Source organism: Alexandromys fortis, unplaced genomic scaffold (assembly GCF_014885135.2).
Source record: "Alexandromys fortis isolate MF-2015 unplaced genomic scaffold, M_Fortis_MF-2015_v1.1 scaffold_17, whole genome shotgun sequence".
Taxonomy (NCBI): Eukaryota; Metazoa; Chordata; class Mammalia; order Rodentia; family Cricetidae; genus Alexandromys; species Alexandromys fortis.
The window spans coordinates 1255391-1277672 of NW_026067896.1; the positions used below are offsets into that span (position 1 = coordinate 1255391).

The 22282-nt window shown below is 44.2% G+C and overlaps 1 protein-coding gene across 1 annotated transcript in view; it reads right to left on the minus strand.

Annotated features, from left to right (window-relative positions):
* Nipal2 (NIPA like domain containing 2) overlaps positions 1-22282 on the minus strand; it is an 88125-nt gene that overhangs the window by 16486 nt on the left and 49357 nt on the right. Inside the window, exons 5-6 of the mRNA XM_050162406.1 lie at positions 11806-11927; positions 2234-2330 (exon numbers count right to left, since the gene is read on the minus strand). Coding sequence (XP_050018363.1) covers positions 2234-2330; positions 11806-11927 — 219 coding nt within the window. The remainder of the gene's footprint in view (positions 1-2233; positions 2331-11805; positions 11928-22282) is intronic.

Here is a 22282-nt window from a genome sequence, read left to right on the forward strand (position 1 = left end):
TCCTCCTCCTCCTCCTCCTCCTCCTCCTCCTCCTCCTCCTCCTCCTCCTCCTCCTCCTCCTCCTCCTCCTCCTCCTCCTCCTCCTCCTCCTCCTCCTCCTCCTCCTCCTCCTCCTCCTCCTCCTCCTCCTCCTCCTCCTCCTCCTCCTCCTCCTCCTCCTCCTCCTCCTCCTCCTCCTCCTCCTCCTCCTCCTCCTCCTCCTCCTCCTCCTCCTCCTCCTCCTCCTCCTCCTCCTCCTCCTCCTCCTCCTCCTCCTCCTCCTCCTCCTCCTCCTCCTCCTCCTCCTCCTCCTCCTCCTCCTCCTCCTCCTCCTCCTCCTCCTCCTCCTCCTCCTCCTCCTCCTCCTCCTCCTCCTCCTCCTCCTCCTCCTCCTCCTCCTCCTCCTCTTCCTCCTCCCCACCCCTCTTCCTCCTCTTCCTTCTTTTTCTTCTACACAGGGTCTCACTATAAAGTCTCAGCTGGTTTTGAACTTATGATACACACCAAGCTTGCTTCAAATCCTCTAGCCTCCCAAGTGCTAGGATTAAAGGTGGCGTCCCTGCGCCCAGCTAGACTAGACTCTTATCAGAACACTTCTGCTTGTCATATTTAATGTTCTCTGCCTGATTTTTAACTTAGCAAAACACAACACCTGCTTTCTTCTAGTTCAGGCATATGTTACACAGTTCTAGACAAAGTATGTATGTTTATACGCTCATTTCTCATTTCACATCTAGCGCGGCTGATCAGACAGGAAGCTGGTCCTGAAGGAGGTTCTTGCTCTAGTACTGAGTGCTAATCATGGCAGGTGTAGACACCTGAGAAGGAGGGGTTTGGGAAGGACTCATTCTAGAAGATAGCAGGTATTGTGTGGCTATTTCAGTAATCCACACAGAGCTGTTCCCAGGCGCACGGACTGAATCCAATTCAGAACCATTTTGAAGATTACTCTGAGAGTTTCTCTGAAGTCCAATTTGAAAAATCCTCCTTTTGAAAAACTGGTTTCATCTACATTTATGTTCGCAACCTGACCTTAATTCTGTTATGCTCCTATTTCAACGTCTCTTTTATTTTCATTCATTTTCTATAAGGTGTATGTTTTCTCTCTTCTTATTTACTTCTGAAAATAATTCAAAGTTCCCTCTGTTTCCTTGATCTCTAAAACACCTGCAGATGGTGTTTTGTGTAGGTATATTTGTTTCTAAAAGTGTTATAAACACAAATCCTCAGATGCAGGGAAGAGGATTAACTGACAAGGTGGAGAGATGAGGGCCCAGCATCTCGTTAGTGGGGTGAGTCGCACCTGCCCCAGCATGGTAGCGAGGTGAGGGCCCAGCATCTCGTTAGTGGAGTGAGTCGCACCTGCCCCAGCGAGGCCAGTACAGCCCATCAAGTTTGGTCCATCTTCTGGCAAAGAAGGAAGAGTTTTAAATAAAGTATTAAGAGGAAATTACTCAAAACGGGCTGTGAGCGATCTTCGTGTTGGCGTTTAAGTATATGAGAAAGATCAGGAGAGAGAGGAGATGGAAGGGAGGAAAAAGTACAGAAAATACAGTTGTTATCTAAGTATTAGGTTCCAAACTTTTCCAGGAGCCACTGGGACAAGAAGTCAATGAAGAATGAAAGAAATATAGTGTTTGAGAAAACCGTGCTGTTCATGCTTATGTTCCATATTAACTATAGTTAAAAATATAAGCAGGACAGACTGGTTAAGCAAGTTCTGTGCCAAATTGAGTCCCTTGGTTTCTTCCTTTTTTTTTTTTTTTTTTTTTTTGGTTTTTCGAGACAGGGTTTCTCTGTGGTTTTGGAGCCTGTCCTGGAACTAGCTCTTGTAGACCAGGCTGGTCTCGAACTCACAGAGATCCGCCTGCCTCTGCCTCCCGAGTGCTGGGATTAAAGGCGTGCGCCACCACCGCCCGGCTGGTTTCTTCCTTTTAATAGTTTCAACGATCCTCTTAAAAATCTTCAGCTTTTTCAGGGAGGAAAACATTACTAACAGATGAAAAACTTAAGTATATTTTAAAAAGAATTAAATATGTATAAATTGAGATATGAAGTGCAAAGTATAATTGGGATTTTCTTTTTGAGGGTCAGAGGTTGAAAACAGAAACAGTGAGAGAGGGAATGGCATGTCCGGGTGTTTTCCTTTGACGGCCTGACTTGGCATAGCACAGAGACTCAGACCACAAATCAGGGCTTTGCCAAGCAAGGAGTGCCACCAGGGCGAGACTCACACCAGGAAGCAGGTCCTTACCAAGGAGTGCCACGAGGGTGAGCAGAATCACAAGGTGCTTCAATCCTTTTCTCTTATGAAAATACAGAAGGATGCAGAAAACTAGGATTTCCAAAATCTAAAAATGAAACAGATTAAAAAAAAAGTGTAAGTTACTCTATATAGCCCACAAGATGCCCAAACATCTGCTTGGATTTGCCATGGTTCTCTTGCCGGCTGGGGTGGCTGCGGTTCCCAGGGCTGACTGTAAATGCAGGGTGGCACCAACACCCTCAGTCCGGCCTCCCAAAGAGCTAGAATGCTGCCCACCTACCAGCCACGCCAAGCCCAGCTCTCCAGCTCCAGCCCCACTGCCATTCTGGTCTCATTGGCCCAACTGTTACTTGTCCCTGTGTGCGCTGAGCAGCCATGCTGTGTTAAATCGGGGAACCGCTTAAGTCTTGATTCCACACGTCTTGCCAGGTCTTTCTGCAGCCATGCACCGCTGCAGGGCCCCCCAGCTTCACCCCCTTTACTCTCTGCCAGTCTCCTTGCAAGGCTGCGGCCATCTTCCACTTTGCCTGGCTCTACCCTTGTCTTTCAACACTCCTACCATTTGGCAGTCCAGAATTATTTAAAGCTGTGGATTAATAAATGAAATGTGGTATATTAAACCATCTTATTTAGCTATAATGGGAGAGCAGGACAATGGGTAGAAATCATATTACATTAAGAGAAATAAGTAAATCAGACTCAGAAAAAACAAAATAAAAGAAACAGCTGTGCACGGGATTCATGCAGATCGATACTGGGAATGAAAATAGAAATTAGATCCAGTCATTCTTTGGCTGGAATTTCTTATGGCTTTTCATCCCTTGTATATTAAACACCAAATTTTCTCCCGGGTAACAGAGTTTAGCTTCTGCTACAGACCTCATAGCTGGTCCAGTCTGTGCCAGTCATGGTGGCCTGTGTTCTCTTATTCTTCCTTGTTCTCTCTCTTCCTCCTTCCCTGGCCTCCCTCCCTCACTCTAGCGCAGTGGTTCTCAAGCCCTTGGGGTTGAACTGCACTTTCACAGGGGTCACGGCATTAGGAAGGCTGACAGCCACTGCTCTAGGTCTTCCCTATTCTCAGACGTCTCTTCCCCGATCACACAATGGCTCCTTCTGGTCATTCAGCTCTCAGCTGAGATGTCACCACCTCTGAGGTTTCCCTGATGACTTGATGTATAAGAGCCACCCTGTCATCCTGCACAGCCCAGCATCAGGTCACTGTGGCCTCTTTATCAACAGCGACTGTATTTCTGGCTGTTGCTTCTCTGTCTTCCCAACTACAGACAGACCAAGTCAGTTCAATGAAAGCGGGAATTCTTTCTGTTCTGTTTGTCACTCTCTCTGTGTCCAGTGCACAGTTGGTCACTCAATGAGTATTTATGGAATTCACAAATCTATTTCAAACAGCTTACCTGCCAAACAGACCTAATATCCAATAAGCTGAAGAAATCACTGAGTTAAGTTCCTCACTATTTCCAGAGCTGAGTTTTACATATAGAACCTTCTCTAAATACTGTATTTCCTGTTTGGGCTCCGGATCCTGCCACTGGCTAGATCTCTCTCAATTAGGAAGCTTTCCATATAATATGAAAGACTGAATTATCCTTCCAACTTTCCCCTGGTAAATGAGGCCAATTATTACCACTTTTCTGTATAGGAAATATTTGCAAGGTCATTAAGTATGATGCTCTACAAAAGCTGTCCAAGAGCTTTTTCTCTGTCCTTCCTACAGCTCATATGTCTTCCCTACAGCTCCTCTGTCCTCCGTAGAGCTCCCTATGTCCTCCCTACAGCTCCTCTGTCCTCCCTAGAGCTCCCTGTGTCCTCTCTAGAGCTCCCTGTGTCCTCCCTAGAGCTCCTATGTCCTCCCTAGAGCTCCCTATGTCCTCCCTACAGCTCCCCTGTCCTCCCTAGAGCTCCTTTGTCCTCCCCAGAGCTCTCTCTGTCCTCCCTACAGCTCCCTACGTCGTCCCTTTGAGGCCTTGAGTGTTTCTGTCTCCTTCCACCTTTAACAGAAAGGCCTTCTTGGCTGAGCGTCCCTCAGTGCAGGCATCCAGTTCTCACCTAATGTCACTGTCACACTGGATTCATGACCAGGGGACAGAGGGCCCTTCCTCAAGAGCAGAGCAGAGAACATCTGCTTCGTGCCCACTTTAAATTTTGGTGAGGCAGGATATAGAGAGTTGTAGTTCTGAAAATCATGCAGATTCTTTCCCCTCCTCACATTCCATCTCTGTGGCTTCAGATAAATAAAACATGAGCTCTCATTATCTACAGAAGGACATGGTGGCACTGGGTTCTGCCTCGTGTCAAGAGGTCGCACAGCTCCCAGGGATAAAATATTCAAGCCCCATGAAGAATGTCCGTTCTTTTCTACACTCCTCTCTGAATTAGGCAGGCAGCTGTGGTTTCATGGGCTCCTGCACCCCATGGAGAAGCCTCATTGCTGACTGCCCCTGGGAGCCCAGTGTGCACTGTTCTCAGGGCTCTCCTTACATCAACTCACCAAACCTTCCAGCCACCCAAGGAAGCGGGTTCTATGACTATCTTCATTCTGTGAGTAAGCAAACTGGGGCCTGTTGTGTATGCGGGGTGTGTTGAAGAACACCGTCCCCAGAATGCAGAATAATGCCACCCCATCCAAGAGGACATGTTCTAAATGCCCAGAACCTTTGTTCACATCATGGCATATTGCCCTGGGGCTCTGCAGCTGGGGTTAAGGTTTTGGACCTGAAATGGGAGATGATCCTGGGTGATTTGAGCCCGTGAGCCCTTGAAAGCAGAAACGCTGAAGTCACAAAGATGGGCAGTTTAGGAGAGGCTGAGGCAAACCCTGCTAAAGACCTGTAGGAAGGGGAAGAGTCAGGGTCCTCCCTGGAGGCTAAGGAAGGAGCAGAGCCTGCCAGTGTCTTGACTCTAGTTCAGGGTCCAGCACGGTAATCCGTTTCCATTGTTCCCTGTTGCTGAATTTGTAAAAAATTGTTATGGAATTCATAGGAATTTGATTCAGGTTTCAGTTCCTAAAGTCTTTTCAAAGGTATTGTCTTCAAGATAAATTTGCTGAGTTAATGTGGTGGTTTGAATAGCAATGGTCCTCATAGACTCATGTGTTTGAATGCTTGGCCCATAAGGAGTGGCACTATTAGGAAGTGTGGCCTTGTTGGAGGAAGTGTGTCACTGTGGAGGTGGGCTTTGAGGTCTCCTATGCTCAAGCTATGCCCACTGTGGCACACAGTCTCTGTCTGCTGCCTGTGGATTAGGACATAGAGCCCTCAACTCCTTCTCCAGCACCATGCCTGCCTGCCTGCTGTCATGTTTCTTGCTGTGACAATAAGAGGTGAAACCTCTGAGCTGGAAGCCAGCCCCAGTTAAATGTTTTCCTTTATAAGAGTTGCCATGGTCATGGTGTCTCTTCACAGCAATAGAAACCTTAAGACAGTTGGTTTTGGAGTTTCTGGTTGTCTCTTTCTCTCTCCCTTCTTTCTTCCCTCCCTCTTTCTCTCCATTACCCTAACTGGCCTAGGACTCATATAGACCAGGCTGGTCTTGAACTCACAGAGATCCACCTGCCTCTGCCTCCAGAGTGCTGGGATTAAAGGTGTGGGCCATCATGCTTGGCACTTGGGGGTTTCTTAATTGGTTCTTGAATCTAATTAGAATGAATGGTACTAGTTATCCTGTTGGTTTAGTAATAAGGGGTCAGTGTCTGCCTAGGAGATGGCATGTCGAAACGGATGAATTTCACCAATCTGAGTTTATCTCCTTTTTCTCTTTGTCAAAATGACTTACTTTAATTTTAACCTCTTTCTCTCTCTCTGCCCCACCCCTGTGTGTATACTTGAGTGTGGGTTCCTATGGAGGTCAGGAAAGGGCACTGGGTTCCTGAGCTGTAATTACTGGTGATTGTTTAATCAGCTGATGCAGGTGCTAGGAACTGAAGTCCTAGCAAGAGCAGTACATGCTCAAAACCACTGAGCCATTTTTCCAGCCCCACCCTTTTTCTTTCTTGAAAGCTGAGCCATTCAGAAGACTTTTTTTTTTTTTGGAGGGGGGGAGTCTCACAGAAATAGGGTCCGTCAATGTTCTCTGTAGACACTTTGATCCTTGGTAGACAGTTGCCCTGATCTTGCATTTCTGTGAAGTGTTGGAGTGTGCCCTCCAGAGAAAGACAACCTTGGCTTTGAGTCCTGCCTCTCTGAATGTATGTATATGTATATATATATTGACTTTAGCCAAGTTAGTGAACCTCTCTCTCTGCCTCAGTTTCCTTTTCTGGGAGGCAAAGGAGACAACGGTGCCTACTCATGGGGCTGCTGCTGCAGGGATGAGGTGCAGAATGTGCACGGCTGTGCACGGGCTTTGCCTGCTCTGTCAGAGCCCCCTATGGAGCGCCCCCTGCTGCAGGGGTGAGGTGCAGAATTGCACTGCTGTGCATGGGCTTTGCCTGCTCTGTCAGAGCCCCCTACAGAGCGCCCCCCTGCTGCAGGGGTGAGGTGCAGAATTGCAAGGCTGTGCACAGGCCTTGCCTGCTGTCAGAGCCCCCTACAGAGCGCCCCCTGCTGCAGGCATGCAGTGTTGTTTGCATCTAGACAAGAGCGCAAAGGAATCTCACAAGAGAAATGTTTAATAAAAACACAGCTTTCTTCCTCCAGGTTCACAGCGCCAGATGGTGGGTGTTGAATCAGCTTTGTCAGAACTGCAGACTTAATAATCAGCATTGGGCACAGAATTACTTCAAATGATAGGTTTGGGCCCCCGCCACTGCTGATTTGAGGAGAGAAAATGAGCACTGTGTAGATTATCGTGTGAGGGATTTTATGTTCCGAACAGAGGTTTCAATTTGAGTAGTTTATTGGAAAGTCTGGGTGGGCAAAACAGCCACCACCAAGCCTGCCAAGGAGCATGATGTAAGTGAGGCTTAGGGCTGCACTCCTGTGTGGGCTGCGAAGAATACATTAACAGGTGGGTTGCGCAAGGAATGGCTCTATAACTCCTTGGTCAAGCAAGACACATGGGACCAAGGGAACGTAAGCTCCTCTACTACCTTTTAGCCCACTGACACAGGTTTCTCGGAGGGATTGTGCTGGGTAGTGTCTTTCCAAATTACTCTGACCTTGAGACCCATTCAGCCTCGACTTTTGGCAGGTGTGAGGAAGCGAATTGTTCTTCTGTGGCAGATGGGCCTGGGAATGCTGGGGCAGAGGGTGAGTGACTGATTCTGCCCCGTTGGCAGACACCAGGCTTCTCAGATCCCTTTTCTGCACAAGGACACCTAGCAGGGGACAGGCTCCTGGTTTGTGGTGAGGCTTTCATTTAACAGAGAGCTGGAGATATCACAGATATCCACGTCAACACGTACGTGAAGGGTGAGAGATGAGCGGGCCTGGAATGTAACTCTACAATTCCTTTGTGGAAAATGTGGAACTGATGGAGACTTTTGGATATTTTTATTCATTTGGTATATTAGTCTGATCAATCCTGAGAAGCAATTCAGACGCTGTCATTATCCTTGGTGTGATACAGAAACGATGAACGGCTTGTCTAAAGCTAGGGTTTTGGGGGGTGGTGTTGAGACAGGGTCCATGTACCCCAGCACGGTCCTGAGCATGTGATCTTTCTACTATCTTTCTGAGTGCTGTGATTACAGCCATGTGCCGCCACACCCAGCTCAAATAATATAATCATAACCTTTGTAAAAACTAAAGAAAAGAACACAACAACCAAGAAAAAAAGCACCTAATCTACTACATCTGAAAATTGAACTTTGATTACTTAGATGTTCAACAGATTTAGCCAAAAATTAATCACAAAGGTCTTAGCATGAGACCCATCACTCCTAGAGCTCCTGGTGATGCGGGGACAAGATTCTAAACTAATATAAAATTGATCATTCCCCTAACGCAACAGTGCCACTCAACTGTAACTTATTAAAGACTTATTTTATGGGGGGCTGGAGAGATGGCTCAGTGGTTAAGAGCATTGCCTGCTCTTCTAAAGGTCCTGAGTTCAATTCCCAGCAACCACATGGTGGCTCACAACCATCTGGAATGAGGTCTGGTGCCCTCTTCTGGCCTGCAGACATACACACAGACATAATATTGTATACATAATAAATAAATAAATAAATATTAAAAAAAGACTTATTTTATGCTATCATATAAATATCTAAAAGTAGTTACACTTTCCTGTGTGGAATTTATTTTGAGGTAGTTTTCATTATTTTATAATATGGTTTTTCAACTAAAGGTCTTTACTTTCCTCTCTATTACCTAGGTTACAATATACACTGCGCTATGTTGAATGGGTGAGTATATTAATGAATTTAAGAGTTAACTTTGAGGACATTTAGCTGTGAGGTGTGGGGATGGGGGATGAAACTGGGAGGAGTTAGGGGGAGGACTGGGGGCTACGGTCAAAATACGTTGCATACAAGAATGTAATTCTCAAAGATTAAAAAAATGATATAAAACAATTAGCTTTAGAAAAATATCAAAATGTAATTAAATTTGGAGTATTTTTGTCCATCTGTAAGGTTTAAGAAGAAGTTCATGAACTGGGTATGCACCTCAGTAGTAGAATTCTTGCCTAGGGTGTGATGGGTCTGGTTTTAATCCTCAGTACTATGAGGAAAAAAAGAAAAGCAAAGATTTAAAAAGGAAGTTTTGTCCTTTTTAGATGTATTCTCGGGTACTAAAAACAATACAAGATACGTCATCATTAAACCATGTAGTTTATTCCAGAAAAGAAGGCTTGATGCATCTTTAATCTCCCAAGGATTCAACTCAGGCTATTAATTTTCTGCTCATAGGCTATGTCACTTTTTTGTTACTGGATGAAGCATTTGTTTTGCCTGTAGGCAAAAAGTTGTAATGTGTTGGTCAGATTTCAAGCCTGCACTACCATGCAATATTTAATAAAGTATAAAGAACAGAAGTAAATCAGCGATTAAAACTCCGTCTAGTGCTTAGAGTTGATTGATGAAAGCCATGGTAGTTAAAAGACTATGATGACGGACAAGTAAGAAAATGAACAGGGTGGGGTGAAGGCAGGGTATGAAGAGCCCTACGAAGACTAACTTGAGTTGGGAAGCCAAAAGCCCAAAACTAAGGGCAGGGGCTAAGGAAGAGCTGCTAAGTGATGGGCAGGGTGAAAATGAAATCTAAGAGATTAACAGCCTGGCTAGTAACATATCACAAACAGGCATTTCTTTAGGCAGGGCATTGTTGAGTAATGGGCTAGCTGATTGGCTGACTAACCAATAATTCTCCCATGGCAGTGCTTTGCTGGAGTAGAGGACAGGTAAACAGGGAGTTATGTCATAATGTGGAGTAGTGATGTCATAATGTAGAGTAGTTATGTCATAATGTGGGCTGTAAAAAAAGCATAGCAAATAGAGAAACTAGCTTTGTAATTTTTCCACAGAAGAGGCTGCATCAGAGTTGTGTCCATGAGGCTGAGTTTGCAGGGAGCTAAAAGATGATGGAGTTCTAGGTTAGAGGAAGCAGGGTACTTCCCTGGCAAAAGAACCATAGGCAAAATGGCACTGAGTTATGCGGCTGACAGGGTGATGCCCGTAGTTATCAGCATGATGTTGACCAGCAAGGAGGACAGGCTTCTTAAGACACTGCTGGCATGGCCTGAGATGATGGAAGCTTGAATGGATGCAGTGGCAATGGGAATACAAGAGAGAGGTCAGGTTCAAGAGACTTTAAAACATGTGAGGGTGGAGACTGGGGAATCAAGATGTGAGGAGTCATATGTCGCTCAGGTTTCCAGCATGGCAGACCGGCACAGAAAAGACAGGAGATGAGAAAGTTTGGGGGCACAACACTGAGTTTAGATTCTGAGAATTTGCATTTGAGGAACCATAGAACATTCACAAAGGGGTGAGTAATGACTGAGCAGGGAGCGAATGCAGGCTGTGAAGAGTCAGGAGAGGCCTGGGAAGAGGTAGGTATGGATTGCAAGAACACGATGCCGTGTGAACAATGGCGTCTGTGCTGAACTTGAAACAAACGAGAGGTGCCTGGGAGGAAAACTCAACTGAAGAGTTACCTCCATCAGACTGGCCCGTGGGCGTGTCTGCGGAGGCGTCTTCCTGATGAATGACTGACAGGGGAGGACTCCTCCAAGTGTGGGCAATCCCACCCCTGGGCAGGTGACCCTGGGTTGAGTAAAAAGTCTAGAGAGCCATGGGAAGCATTCCTTTCTTCGGGCTTTCTTCTTCACTTCTTACCTCTAGGTTTTTGCTTTGAAGCTCTAGCCTTAACTTCCCTTGATCATGTACTGCAAACTGTAAACCACATACACCTTCCCCCCACCCCACTAGCTTTTGGTCTTGGTGTTTATCATAGCAATAGAAACACAAACTAGAACAGAATTGTTTTAGAAGGTCTCGGTAGCATATATTGTGTAAGGAGACATATGTGGTTGGCAGATGAAGAGGGGCCCGTGAAGAACCCAAAATGGAGCAGTCAGAGGAAGAAAGAAATGTAAAATATACCAAGAAAGTCAAGGAAGAGAGACATTCAAGATGCCCACATGGAGTAAACACTGCACAAAGTCCAAGAATTCCTTCTCTCTCTCTCTTTCCTTTCCTCTCAGTAATACACACACACACACACGCACACACTAATTGTAATGAAAAAGGAGTAGATGGGAGCTGAGGAAATGGTGGCTTGGAAGGCTACGGTATAGTTTATTCATGGTGTGTAGTATCTGAACAATTAAAAGCACAGACGTTATTTTTCTGTGGGGTACGAGGAAGGAGCAAAGAGGGTAACAGTGGAGAACATTTGTGGACGTCTGTGCTCCAGTGGTCAGGGTCACGTCAGAGATAGTGAGACAGACCTCTTGTCACGTTGACAGCTGTGACATGAGCCTAATGTATACCCAGGGGGCAAAGTTTACCTGTAAAACCCGTAAATGTCAACAGCTTTTAATACTAAGTTGGTAAAGCAAGATAACCTTTTTCTGCATCAGAGAACTAGATCTGATACCTTTTTAAGGTCACTTCTAATCCTAAAAATGTATGAGTCCATAGGCTTCAATTCTTGTTATTGAATTTACAAGTATTTTGTCAAACAAGTAAAAGCTCACTTAGACAATTCCATTTCTTTCTAATACTTGTTCTTTCTAGATTCCTCTTTTTTCCCAATCTCAGCTGCAATCTGTAGTGAGTTATATATCTACTGTTGATCCAATTCCTTCTTTATACTTACTGAAAACTGCCATTGTATCACATAAAACATCTCAATCAATGTCTTCAGCGGCCTATTTACCAGCTCCTTCCTCCCCTCCTCCTCCCTCCTCCTCTGTCCCTCCCCCTCTCCACACATCCCTCGGGACTGTGTCATTGCTGCTGCTTTGATCTCAATAAGCACATTTTGGCAGATGCTTCAACAGTGACTTAGCATCTCAAATCTCTCAGTACTGGTAACATGCACTTACACTTTAATCACTGTGCTGAGAAGAAAGGGCTGCGTGAGTTTCCTAAGACTGTAGCCCCCTGTGGTCTAGAGAATAGACATCAGAAGCAGTAAAAGATGCAGAACCCTTACCACGTAGACCAGGAACTGCCAGCCAACAAAATAATACTGTACTGTCCTTGCTGAGATCGCCTGGGTCATGTTTGGAGCAAAATTCACCAATAAATACATTCCTGCAAATGCCAGGGTCATACCTTTGAATAAAAAAGGAAAGACAAACCAAATTGAAAAAAAAATACTAAAGATTTATTCCCCTCTTTCCCATTGGGGCAGGGTCTTGCTATGTAGTCTCAGTTGGTTTGGAACTCATTCTACCATACAGGCTAACCTTGAACTCACAATCCCTCCTATCCCAGTCTCTCAAATACTGAGATTACAGGTGCGTATTATCAGCATAGCTACCTTAAAACTCTTTTTTTGACACAAACATTACCTAGAGGGAGTATTGTTTGTTAAAATTCAGGCAGTTCTTGACCCTCCATCCCAACTGGTCCCATTAAAATGCAATTTCCACGCCATTCCTAAAGAGCACCACATCTTTAAAGGAGATGAAAACCTAACAATAGACAAGGCAGGACTTGACTCCAGACTCTGTTGTCCCATGTGAGTTCTACCCTCCCCAGGGTTTTCCCCAAACACAGAGAAGATCAAAGCAAGCACAGCTGGAGAGGTAAGGACAGCTTGTCTGACTGTTCCCACACTGTGTACAAATCAGTTTACCTAAACCTCGGTCATTTCGATTGAGATGGACGTGCCTGGACTGGAGGATAGGGCAGCCAGTCCGTCTCATGATGACCAGCTCTCGCTCACTCATTCCTGGGGCCTGTGAGCTCGGGTGATCTAGACTTTGAAACTCGGCAATGGGCACTTTAATCAGTTTCATGGATGGCAGTCTTCCAGAAGTAACTGGGGCGAGAGGGACCCCTCTGTAGAATTCTAATAATCTGCTAGGATCTGGAACCACAGGGGTAGCATTGTAAAGACAGATCACACCATGAACTTATCTGAACTCATCTCTTCAGCGCTGCTTAGGACCATGGAGACAAGAGGCACGTGGGGAGGACAGCCAAGGAGCCGCGGCCTTCTGAGAGGTACTAAAAACTGCCTGTTTATACATGATTAGCAGCCAGAGAGAACTTATCTAAGTAGCCCTTTTCAGATACTGCACTTGAAAACACACCTTCTTTCACTACTGAACACATCTTTGTTGTGGATATAACTTACAAACGGCCTTGAATCCAACTGGAAGAGCCCGGTCTGTCTGTGAAATCTGGCAGCTTGAGGAATGATTTCCTAGCCCTCCTGACCACATGGTCTAGGTTTTGAACTCAGTTTTGAACAGTGTTTAATGTTACAAACGCTTGACAACAACCTATGCAGGGCCTACAAGTTTCCTGTCACTGATAAATACACGTTAGAATACATTGTGAAGACAAGATTATACACATAGTTTTTAGAGCTCGTTCTAATAAGAACTTTTAAAATGAAAAACAATATACATTATTAAAGACTTCAGTAAAAGCAAAATAATAAAAGCACACACATAAACTTGGGGAAATACTGGCCAGTCACGTTCTTCCTTTAGAAAACAAGAAGATTATTTCAAATTAGGTTTCTAGAAGGAAGGGGTTTTTAAAAGATGAGTTTTCTGAACCCGATATGATAAAGTAGCATAAATTCACTGGGCACACTCTAAAATGTTTCAGAACTTCCAAGTTTCCTTTTGTGGAGTCCAATTTTTATTGGCTTTTAAGTCCCTTTGCCTAAGTTTCTCTCCTCACCTTACATGACCCAGCACCCACTAAACTTCCTGTGTTGTGATGTAATCTGGAGTTGGTGACACGTGCGTGCAGAACAAAATTCCAGAGAGTTCCGTAGGACTAACCAGCTAAAAGCCACGTGTCTCTCACTTGCTGATGGCCCACCAGGCGTCCTGCCTAGAGTCTGCCACCAAGGAGCCTTCCTAAGTTTCCTTTCCAGAGGTGTGTGTGTGTGTGAGTGTGTGCATGTATGTTTGTGAGTATGTGTATGTGTGTGTGAGATTGTGTGTATGTGTGTGAGTGTAAGAGTGTTGTGTGTATGTGTGTCAGTGTGTGTGCAAGTGAGTGTGTGAGTGAGTATATGTGTGAGTGTGTGTGAGTGTGTGTGAGTATGTGTGAGTGAGTGTATGTGTGAGGGAGTGTGAGTGTGAGTGAGTGTATGTGTGAGGGAGTGTGAGTGTGTGAGTGTGTGTGAGCGTGTGTGCAAGTGAGTGTGAGTGTATGTGTGTGAGTACGTGAGTTTTTTTTTTATAAACAAGCTCATGTTATAGACACTGCTTTGCACTGATTTTTCTCTCACCCACAGAACACTGCAGAAGACGCAAGGTAAACTCTTTCTTTTGAATCTTCTCAGTATTTCATTATTTGAGGAAGTCTTGCTTGTTTGACTTGATTTTCAGCACTGGTTCACATCTGCTTCTGCATTTCTGTATCTAAAATCTTTGTTGCATTTCAAGACAGAATCCAAATAGGATGGCTGAGGATTTACGACAAGCCCTTCACGATCTCTTTTAATTTTATTTCTTCATCTGTGCCTCAAACCGTTGTGAGTCAAGAGGGTGGCCCCATAGCACTTTATTCGATCTTTCTGCTTGATCATTTCAGATTTGGACACCTCAGGATAGCTTTGCGTCTGGTAGGTGTGTGCTTGCTTGCTTTATGCCCTCTGTAGTTTTGTTGTTGTTTGTTTGTTTGTGAGACAGGCTCTTGCTAGGGGCAGAGACTGCAGGCCTGCCTGACCTTGAACTTCTGACCCTTCTGCCTTAGCCTCTTCAATGCAGGGAGGATAATCTGTGGTCTCATGACTAACTTATTTGTGGTTTTTAAACGTGACTGCCTGTCTCCTTTCGGGGTTATTCATATTTTCATAAGGGGTTGAAAGTGTTGCTGTCAGTTCCTGACAGCTGATGTGTTTGTGACACCTCTTTTCTCTCCAGGCTGTCCGTTCCTGAAACATTTTACTTCATTGTTGCACTATCTCTTTTGAAAGATGCAGATCTCTGACTCAGGAAACTTGTTGTTGACCTTCCGTGGTCTTGTTAGGAGTCATGCAATGGAGCCCGAGGGAGCCGGCTGCACGGATGGTCTCTCGGCTGCATCCCCAGTCAAGTCAGATTTCACTGTTACTTCCTGGACAGAAGAGCAGGCAGATTCTGCATTCTTTGGAACTCTCATCTCCACAAAGCCGTCCCATCCTTTAGACCTGGGAAGTGTGCCCCAAGAGGCCAGGCGAGGCAACTGCATGCGCTAGAAACCCAGACAACCTGGGATGGATGCATTTCGGGATATTGACTGCCTACCATGCACCATCTGAGCTCACCCTAAAAAGTCATTTAGAATTGTATTCCTGTTAGGATAGCCCAGAGAGAATGGGGCTGTCTATAAGGAGCCTCTAATCCAACTTGACAATGGGAGGTACAGGCAGGAAGGAATTGGCTGAACTTTTGATGTTTAGGGAAGACCTCCCCCATTGATTTTTAAAACAAAACAGAAAGAAGGAAATAACCCAATAAACAGAACAGAGTTGCACACAGCAGTCCTGGGCCTTCTAGTCACAGCGGCCCTGAGAACTGTGGACCAGCACCGAGATCTGGGTATCAGAGATGACATAAAAAACCACTGGGCAGATGTGTCTGGATGTTTGGGGGTGTGGCCCATCCTCCTCCCTCATGCCCTAGTCTACAGTTATTCTATTTTCTCATTAAATGAAAGTCAGTTCTCTGGATAGGCAGATCACTTTCCTGATCTGAGACAAAAGCCTGGTGGTTTAAAACAAAGGCCTTTATGGGCCTTTTCCTGTGCCTGTAGGAAACTCAGCTGATGGACTGGCTGGCCTGCCTGCAGCATTTATAACAGTGTGGTCTGGGGAGGATACCCTTCAAAGACCTAAAAAGTGAAATAAAACACCCCTGCTCCCGCAAAACATCAAACCCAGCCCCTGAGGGGAGACTGGATTTTTGGACCCTCAGGTCTTTGTCCGTTTTGTAGAGGGTCCTTCTCTCTGTGTGCTTACTGTGTGTGTGCATTTTCTCATCCCTAAGAACAGCCTTTCTTCATTGACAAAAACAAAAAAATAAACAAACAACAACAATAAACAATTTGGTTCTCTTACAAACTCACAGGTGCTGTTTCCCAGGTAACTTGATACAAATAATGAGGTCTCTTCTTATAAACATGTACAATGTATGAAGCAGGTGCATAGCTAATCTATGCTCTTTACAATAGGGAGACCAGCTGTCCTGGAAGGGAGGAAGATACTCTTTATAAATTCCAAACTACTTATTTTATAGACAAGAATAGCTAACATGAAAACAATACTGTGATCAATATTAAAATGTGATAATACTAAAAGCAATGTAGTTTAATAAAAAGGGGCTGAATGGATAAGAAAAATGTGGTACATTTACACAATGGAGTACTACACAGCAGAAAAAGATAATGACATCTTGAAATTTGTAGGCAAATGGTTGGATCTAGAAAACATCATATTGAGTGAGATAACGCAGACCCAGAAATTATCATATGTACTCACTCATAAGTGGCTTTTAAACATAAAGCAAAGAAAACCAGCCTACAAATCACAATCCCAGAGAACCTAGACAACAAAGAGAGCCCTAACAAAGACATACATGGGTCTAATCTACTTGGGAAGTAGAAAAAGACAGGCTCTCCTGAGTAAATATTGGGAACATAGGGATCATGGGAGAGGATAGAAGGTGAGGGGAGAGGAAGGGAGTGGAGCAGAGAAAAAAATATAGTTCAATAAAAACAAAAAGAAAAAAAAACGATAAAAGGGGCTAAGGAGATGGTGCAGTGGGTTGAGTGCCCGTTGCTCAAGGGTGAGAGCTGAATTCAAATTCCCAGCACCCACATGAAAAGCAGAGCATTCACACCCATAACCCCCGTCTGTGGGGGCCGCAGACAGGAGGATTACTGGGGCTTGCTGGCAGTCATCCTCCTGAGGCTTCTGCACTCATGCATTTACACACATGTGCACAGACCACACACGCACACCACCCACACCACCCGCCTTGTACACACAAGTGGAATAAACCAACTCTAAATGCTTTACACGTGATTAACAATGTTTATAACAAATCCATGAGAAATGATTAGAACAGCCCTCCTCTGTCTGTGGGAATACGTCCCAAAGAGCCTGTGCCTAAAGTCTCAGAGAATAGAAACTTCCATTTATCCCATTTATTTACCTATGATAAAGCTTAACTTACAAACAGGCACAATAAATGATGAATAACAACAGCAAAACAGAACAACAAATGCATTATACTTTAACAAGCTATTTAAACCTTACAAATTGCTTATTTCTACAATTTCCATTAAACATTTTTGGACTGTTGTTGACCATGAATCACAAAATCCACACAGCAAATACATGTTTACTATTACGTAATTGTATTATTATAGCATATATTATAAATCAATCCTATAGCGTATTATACAGTGTATAATGTATAATCTTTACTACTACCTACACCTGACAGATGAAGAAGATGATTAGAGAGGGCGTAACTACTCCGCCTGGTGTTTTCCAGCTAGTGGTAAGTGGGCAGCTTGGTTTGGAACCCAGGCCATCTGTTTCCTTGACTCCTTCAGATGCCTAGTGACTGCATGAGGTAGGGTCCCTGGGTGGCAAGCATTTACAAGTCAGTCCACCTGGGGGGAGCCCGCATGCTGCACAGGACACAGGCGGAGACAGACAGAAGGCTCCTGGCAGAGGACCTGACAGGTTTCAGGTTATTTTGACCTGGAATTTCCTTTAGTTGAGCATTCCAAGTGGGTGCTCCCCAGAACGGGTTTAAAGAGACTTCCGCACCATTGGAAACACTTGTGAGACATCAAGTCTCTTTGGGAAGAGGTGAGTTAAAGAAGCTTGGGCAGTTCTTCCCCTGGAAGCCCTCGCAGGTGCCCCAATATGCTGACGTTTGTTGACTCACCCCGCAGATGACCAAGTTATCTTAGACTCTAAACATGCTGGGCCATTTCCACCGCTCGGAAGTGGTGTTTTGAGGAGTGTTTTATACTTGGGAAATGCTTGACATTTAATGGTCTGGCTGTGAACTCAGTCTTTGTCTCAGGAGGCTACTGGTTGGCTACCAGTCTCCTGGACACACTGTGGAAAAGAATGAGACATGAACGGAACGGAAGGACCTGAGCCTGGAACCCAGAAGCTCCTGTCCCCCGGTTCCCTGACAGTTCTTCAGAGATGGCCGTCTGCTGGACAACTTAATTAAAACTCTAAACTTTAGTTTTCTAAATTTTCTGACTTCCGGGAGTCTTCGGTTTTAAAATTTTCAGCTACCTTGACTCTAAACAATTCTTTGGGGCACTGCATTATCTCTTGATTGATGAGAATCCAGGTGTTACTTCCTTAGAATACCAGAAGTCACACAATGAACTAGATTCGTTAGTACGAGGCGAGCAATCCAGCCCAGATTCCTCAGGCTCAATGGCAGATGCCCTCAAAGGAGTCCTAGCTGGGAAGTCTCAGGTAGTCCTGGACCCGACGTCAGAAAGCTCCAATCTCGAGGCTGCTCAGAAGTCAAAATGGACACTCTGTCCTCTCAACTCGAATGGTACTGCGCTTGCCTGGGTCCCGTTCTCAACAAATGAACCCAACCCTGCTGATCTTGGAGCAGGGGCGGAGAAGCAGGAAAATAAATGGCCGTGGTCTCACTATCAATCTCGGGAAACCGTTTGTAGGTGACTTGAAGTAATCAGGTTACTGGTCTCTGGGGAGTGTGGGGAGTTTACTGTCATTTGTATTTTGATGATACCATTATGTGAGCCTAAATCAGCAGGTGTTTGCAGACTATTAGCCGTGGTGTTTTTATGATGATGGAGAAGAGGAAAACGCTGCAGCTTTGGGCTGGGTGAAGGAAGAGAGGAGGCTTTTTAAAGGCAAAATAATCATTAAAATAATTTTAAATTCTTAATCCGTTAAGAATCAGAGCAGGGGCCAAAGCCTGTCAGTGAGTCAGTAACGAGGGTGACTCTTCAGACAAGGCTTTTGTGAGGTCATTTTTTTGAGGCCAGTGCTGAAAAGCTTCAGGGCCAGAGAGCAACATTTGGCAACAAATTAGTTCAGCTTGTTTCCACATGGCCTCAAATCTCCATTTGTTCCATCAGGAAAAACAAACTTTCATTTGTTTGAAGCAGGGGAAAACAAATGATATTCCTTCTCACATTTTGACAATTTAATTTTTCGCACGCACATATGTTAATCTTTAAGAAAACACCACTAGCTACTCTTCCCCTCTGTTTGGTTTTAGTCCCTGAAAAGGAACAAAACAAAACAAAATAAAAAACCCGCATTCTTCGTTTTTAACAGAAAGAGCCACATTTTCTCCAGGCGAAAGCGATGAAGGTGTAAGGGAGGTACCCACACGGCTGACATGCCACTGCACGAGGCCGCAGAAAGCCCTCCCTGGACTTCCCCGGTTCAAAGCTAGTTACTGCATCTCAGAGAACATAGCCTGTGATGGTGTTTGTTGGAGGGAAGGGTGTTCAATGGATGACCCCCTCCCCTCTATAACACCACATTAAAGGCAAAAACTGATCACTTTCTTAACAGTGACATCCTCCGTCAAAGAGCACTCCGTTAGAAAGGCAACCAAACCACACCAAGCCACAAACTAGAACTGTGGGAACTTTGTCTCCTCTTGAGTGTGTGCTAGTGACTGTAGTGGTTAGGAAGGCAGTGGCTAATGCTTTGAGTAATCATTGTGTGACAAGCCCTGATCTAAGAACTTCAATACAGGGGCTGGAGAGATGGTTCAGAGGTTCAGAGCATTGCCTGCTCTTCCAAAGGTCTTGAGTTCAATTCCCGGCAACCACATGGTGGCTCACAACCATCTGTAATGGGGTCTGGTGCCCTCTTCTGGCCTGCAGGCATATACATAGACAGAATATTGTATACATAATAAATAAATAAATAAATAAATAAATAAATAAATAAATAAATAGACCTTCAAGCCGGGCAGTGGTGGTGCACGCCTTTAATCCCAGCACTCGGGAGGCAGAGGCAGGCGGATCTCTGTGAGTTCGAGGCCAGCCTGGTCTACAAGAGCTAGTTCCAGGACAGGAACCAAAAAGCTATGGAGAAACCCTGTCTCGAAAAATCAAAATAAATAAATAAATAAATAAATAAATAAATAAATAAATAAAATAAAAGAACTTCAATACATTCATTCATTTAATCTTGGGATAGGTAGTAGAATCTTCCTTTAAAAAATGAGGAAACTGAGGCTTAGGGAGTTTATTTAAGTAACCTCATGTCACAGGGATCTAGAGACATCTCCTAGGCCCAAACCCCCACTTTGTCAAGTTGCCATGATTAGAAAGCTGCTCTATAGCCAATTCTGTGACCCTGGGAAAGTTAGGTAACCTCTCTGAGAACCAGATTTTGCTACTAGAAATGGGTTATTCCTACACTTAAGCAAGATAGTCCATGTAAAACACAGCATAGAACGAGGAAAAGGAAGTTTAAGACATGCTAGCTGCTGTTCACACACTCATCAAAGGGTCCCAAATATCAGTGTGAGGCTGTAGGATCCCAGCATCAGTGTGAGGAAGATATACAGAAATAAAGAGAGGTAAAAGTTCAGGGCCAAAAGATCAATGGGATAATTCAAGTTGAAAAAAAAAAAAAAGCTGGCAAGAAGCAAGCCAAGCTAAGACCAGGCAGTCATAAGTAAGAATAAGATTCATGTGTATAATTATTTGGGAGCTGGGTGGCAGACCTCTAAGAGAGCAAAGAGGAAAGAGGGAAAAAAAAGGAAAAGAAAAAAAAGGAACACAGCTCCTTTAAGATTTTCTGCCTTAAGGCAAGCCCTTGGGCAGCTAGTATATTAAGCTAAAAAAAGCTAAGTAAAAAGCTGCCCGCCACAGCACAAAGCACTGACATTCTAGAGCTCTCGGAAGGCTGAATGCAGTTCTCAGTCATCAACCTCTGACTGGGTTGCAAGCTTTAGGTTTGGTTTTCACCAACCTAGAAGCCGGTAGAGCCAGCAGAAAGAGCCATGTGGAGGACCCAGCTGTAGCAGTTTAAAGTTTTTTTTATCAGGTCAAAACTGTCTAAGAGCCGCAGTAAAGACAGAGCCAGATAGAAAAAAAACCTCTAAACAGGATTCAGTGTGTTTACCAATGTGTGTAAGCTTAAGAAAATGATATAGTCATAGAAAAAAATAGTTTAAAAGTAATAAAGTATTTAAAGAGAGAAGTAAAATAATATATATAAAAATAAGAAGCCACACAGAGATGGGAAATACACGGGGAATTTGGATCCTGTATGTTGCTGTATTGAATTTTTTGATTGTTAATAGCAAGTGACAGCTGCTAAGAGACATGGGATTGAATGGACTCCTGAAATAAACTAGTCCAGATATTTTAAGAATGCCTTAACTTTAAAATGGAAGTCAAGAAATGTATTTGTCAATTGGAAGTCAAAAATGCCTTGGAGAGGAGGTTTTGCTTTTGCTTCCTCCACAGGAAACAAGAGGAAGTTAATATGGATCTGGTTTGATCAAGGGAGGCCTCCCTGACAGGTGATGTCTATCAACCAAGGTTATAGCTGGTCTTCCCAGGACTTGGTCATTATCTAAAATTATTCTCAGGGACCCCTAAAAAGATGTCTTTGCCCACAGACAATAGGAAGCAGTCTGAGAACATGACTCTCACAATCCCAAGAGATGGGGTTGGTGGTCTTTGGTTCTTTGGTGGGTTATGGATATTTGTTATCATTTAGGGGGATATGGTCTATTGATATAAATTTAAAGTTACTTTTGTTATACTGTATGTATATTTCTACTCTTGTTTACAGTTTTGTACTTATACACTTCATTTAAAAATGTAGGGCAAACGTATAACCCCAGCAGCACAGATAGTAAGGGCCTCATTGAATAAATGGGACCTCCTAAGACTGAGAAGCTTCTGTAAAGCAAAGGACACTGTTGCTAAGACAAAAAGGCAACCCACTGACTGGGAGAAAATCTTCACCAACCCCACAACTGACAAAGGTCTGATCTCCAAAATATATAAAGAACTCAAGAAACTAGACCGTAAAAGGCTAATCAACCCAATTATAAAATGGGGCACTGAGCTGAACAGAGATCTCTCAACAGAAGAAGTTCAAATGGCCAAAAGACACCTAAGGTCATGCTCAACTTCCTTAGCGATCAGGGAAATGCAAATCAAGACAACTTTAAGATACCATCTTACACCTGTCAGAATGGCTAAAATCAAAAACACCAATGATAGCCTATGCTGGAGAGGTTGTGGAGAAAGGGGTACACTTATCCATTGCTGGTGGGAATGCAAACTTGTACAACCACTCTGGAAAGCAGTGTGGCGGTTTCTCAGAAAATTTGGGATCAACCTACCCATGGACCCAGCAATACCACTCTTGGGAATATACCCAAGAGAGGCCTTATCATGCAACAAAAATATATGCTCTACTATGTTCATAGCAGCATTGTTTGTAATAGCCAGAA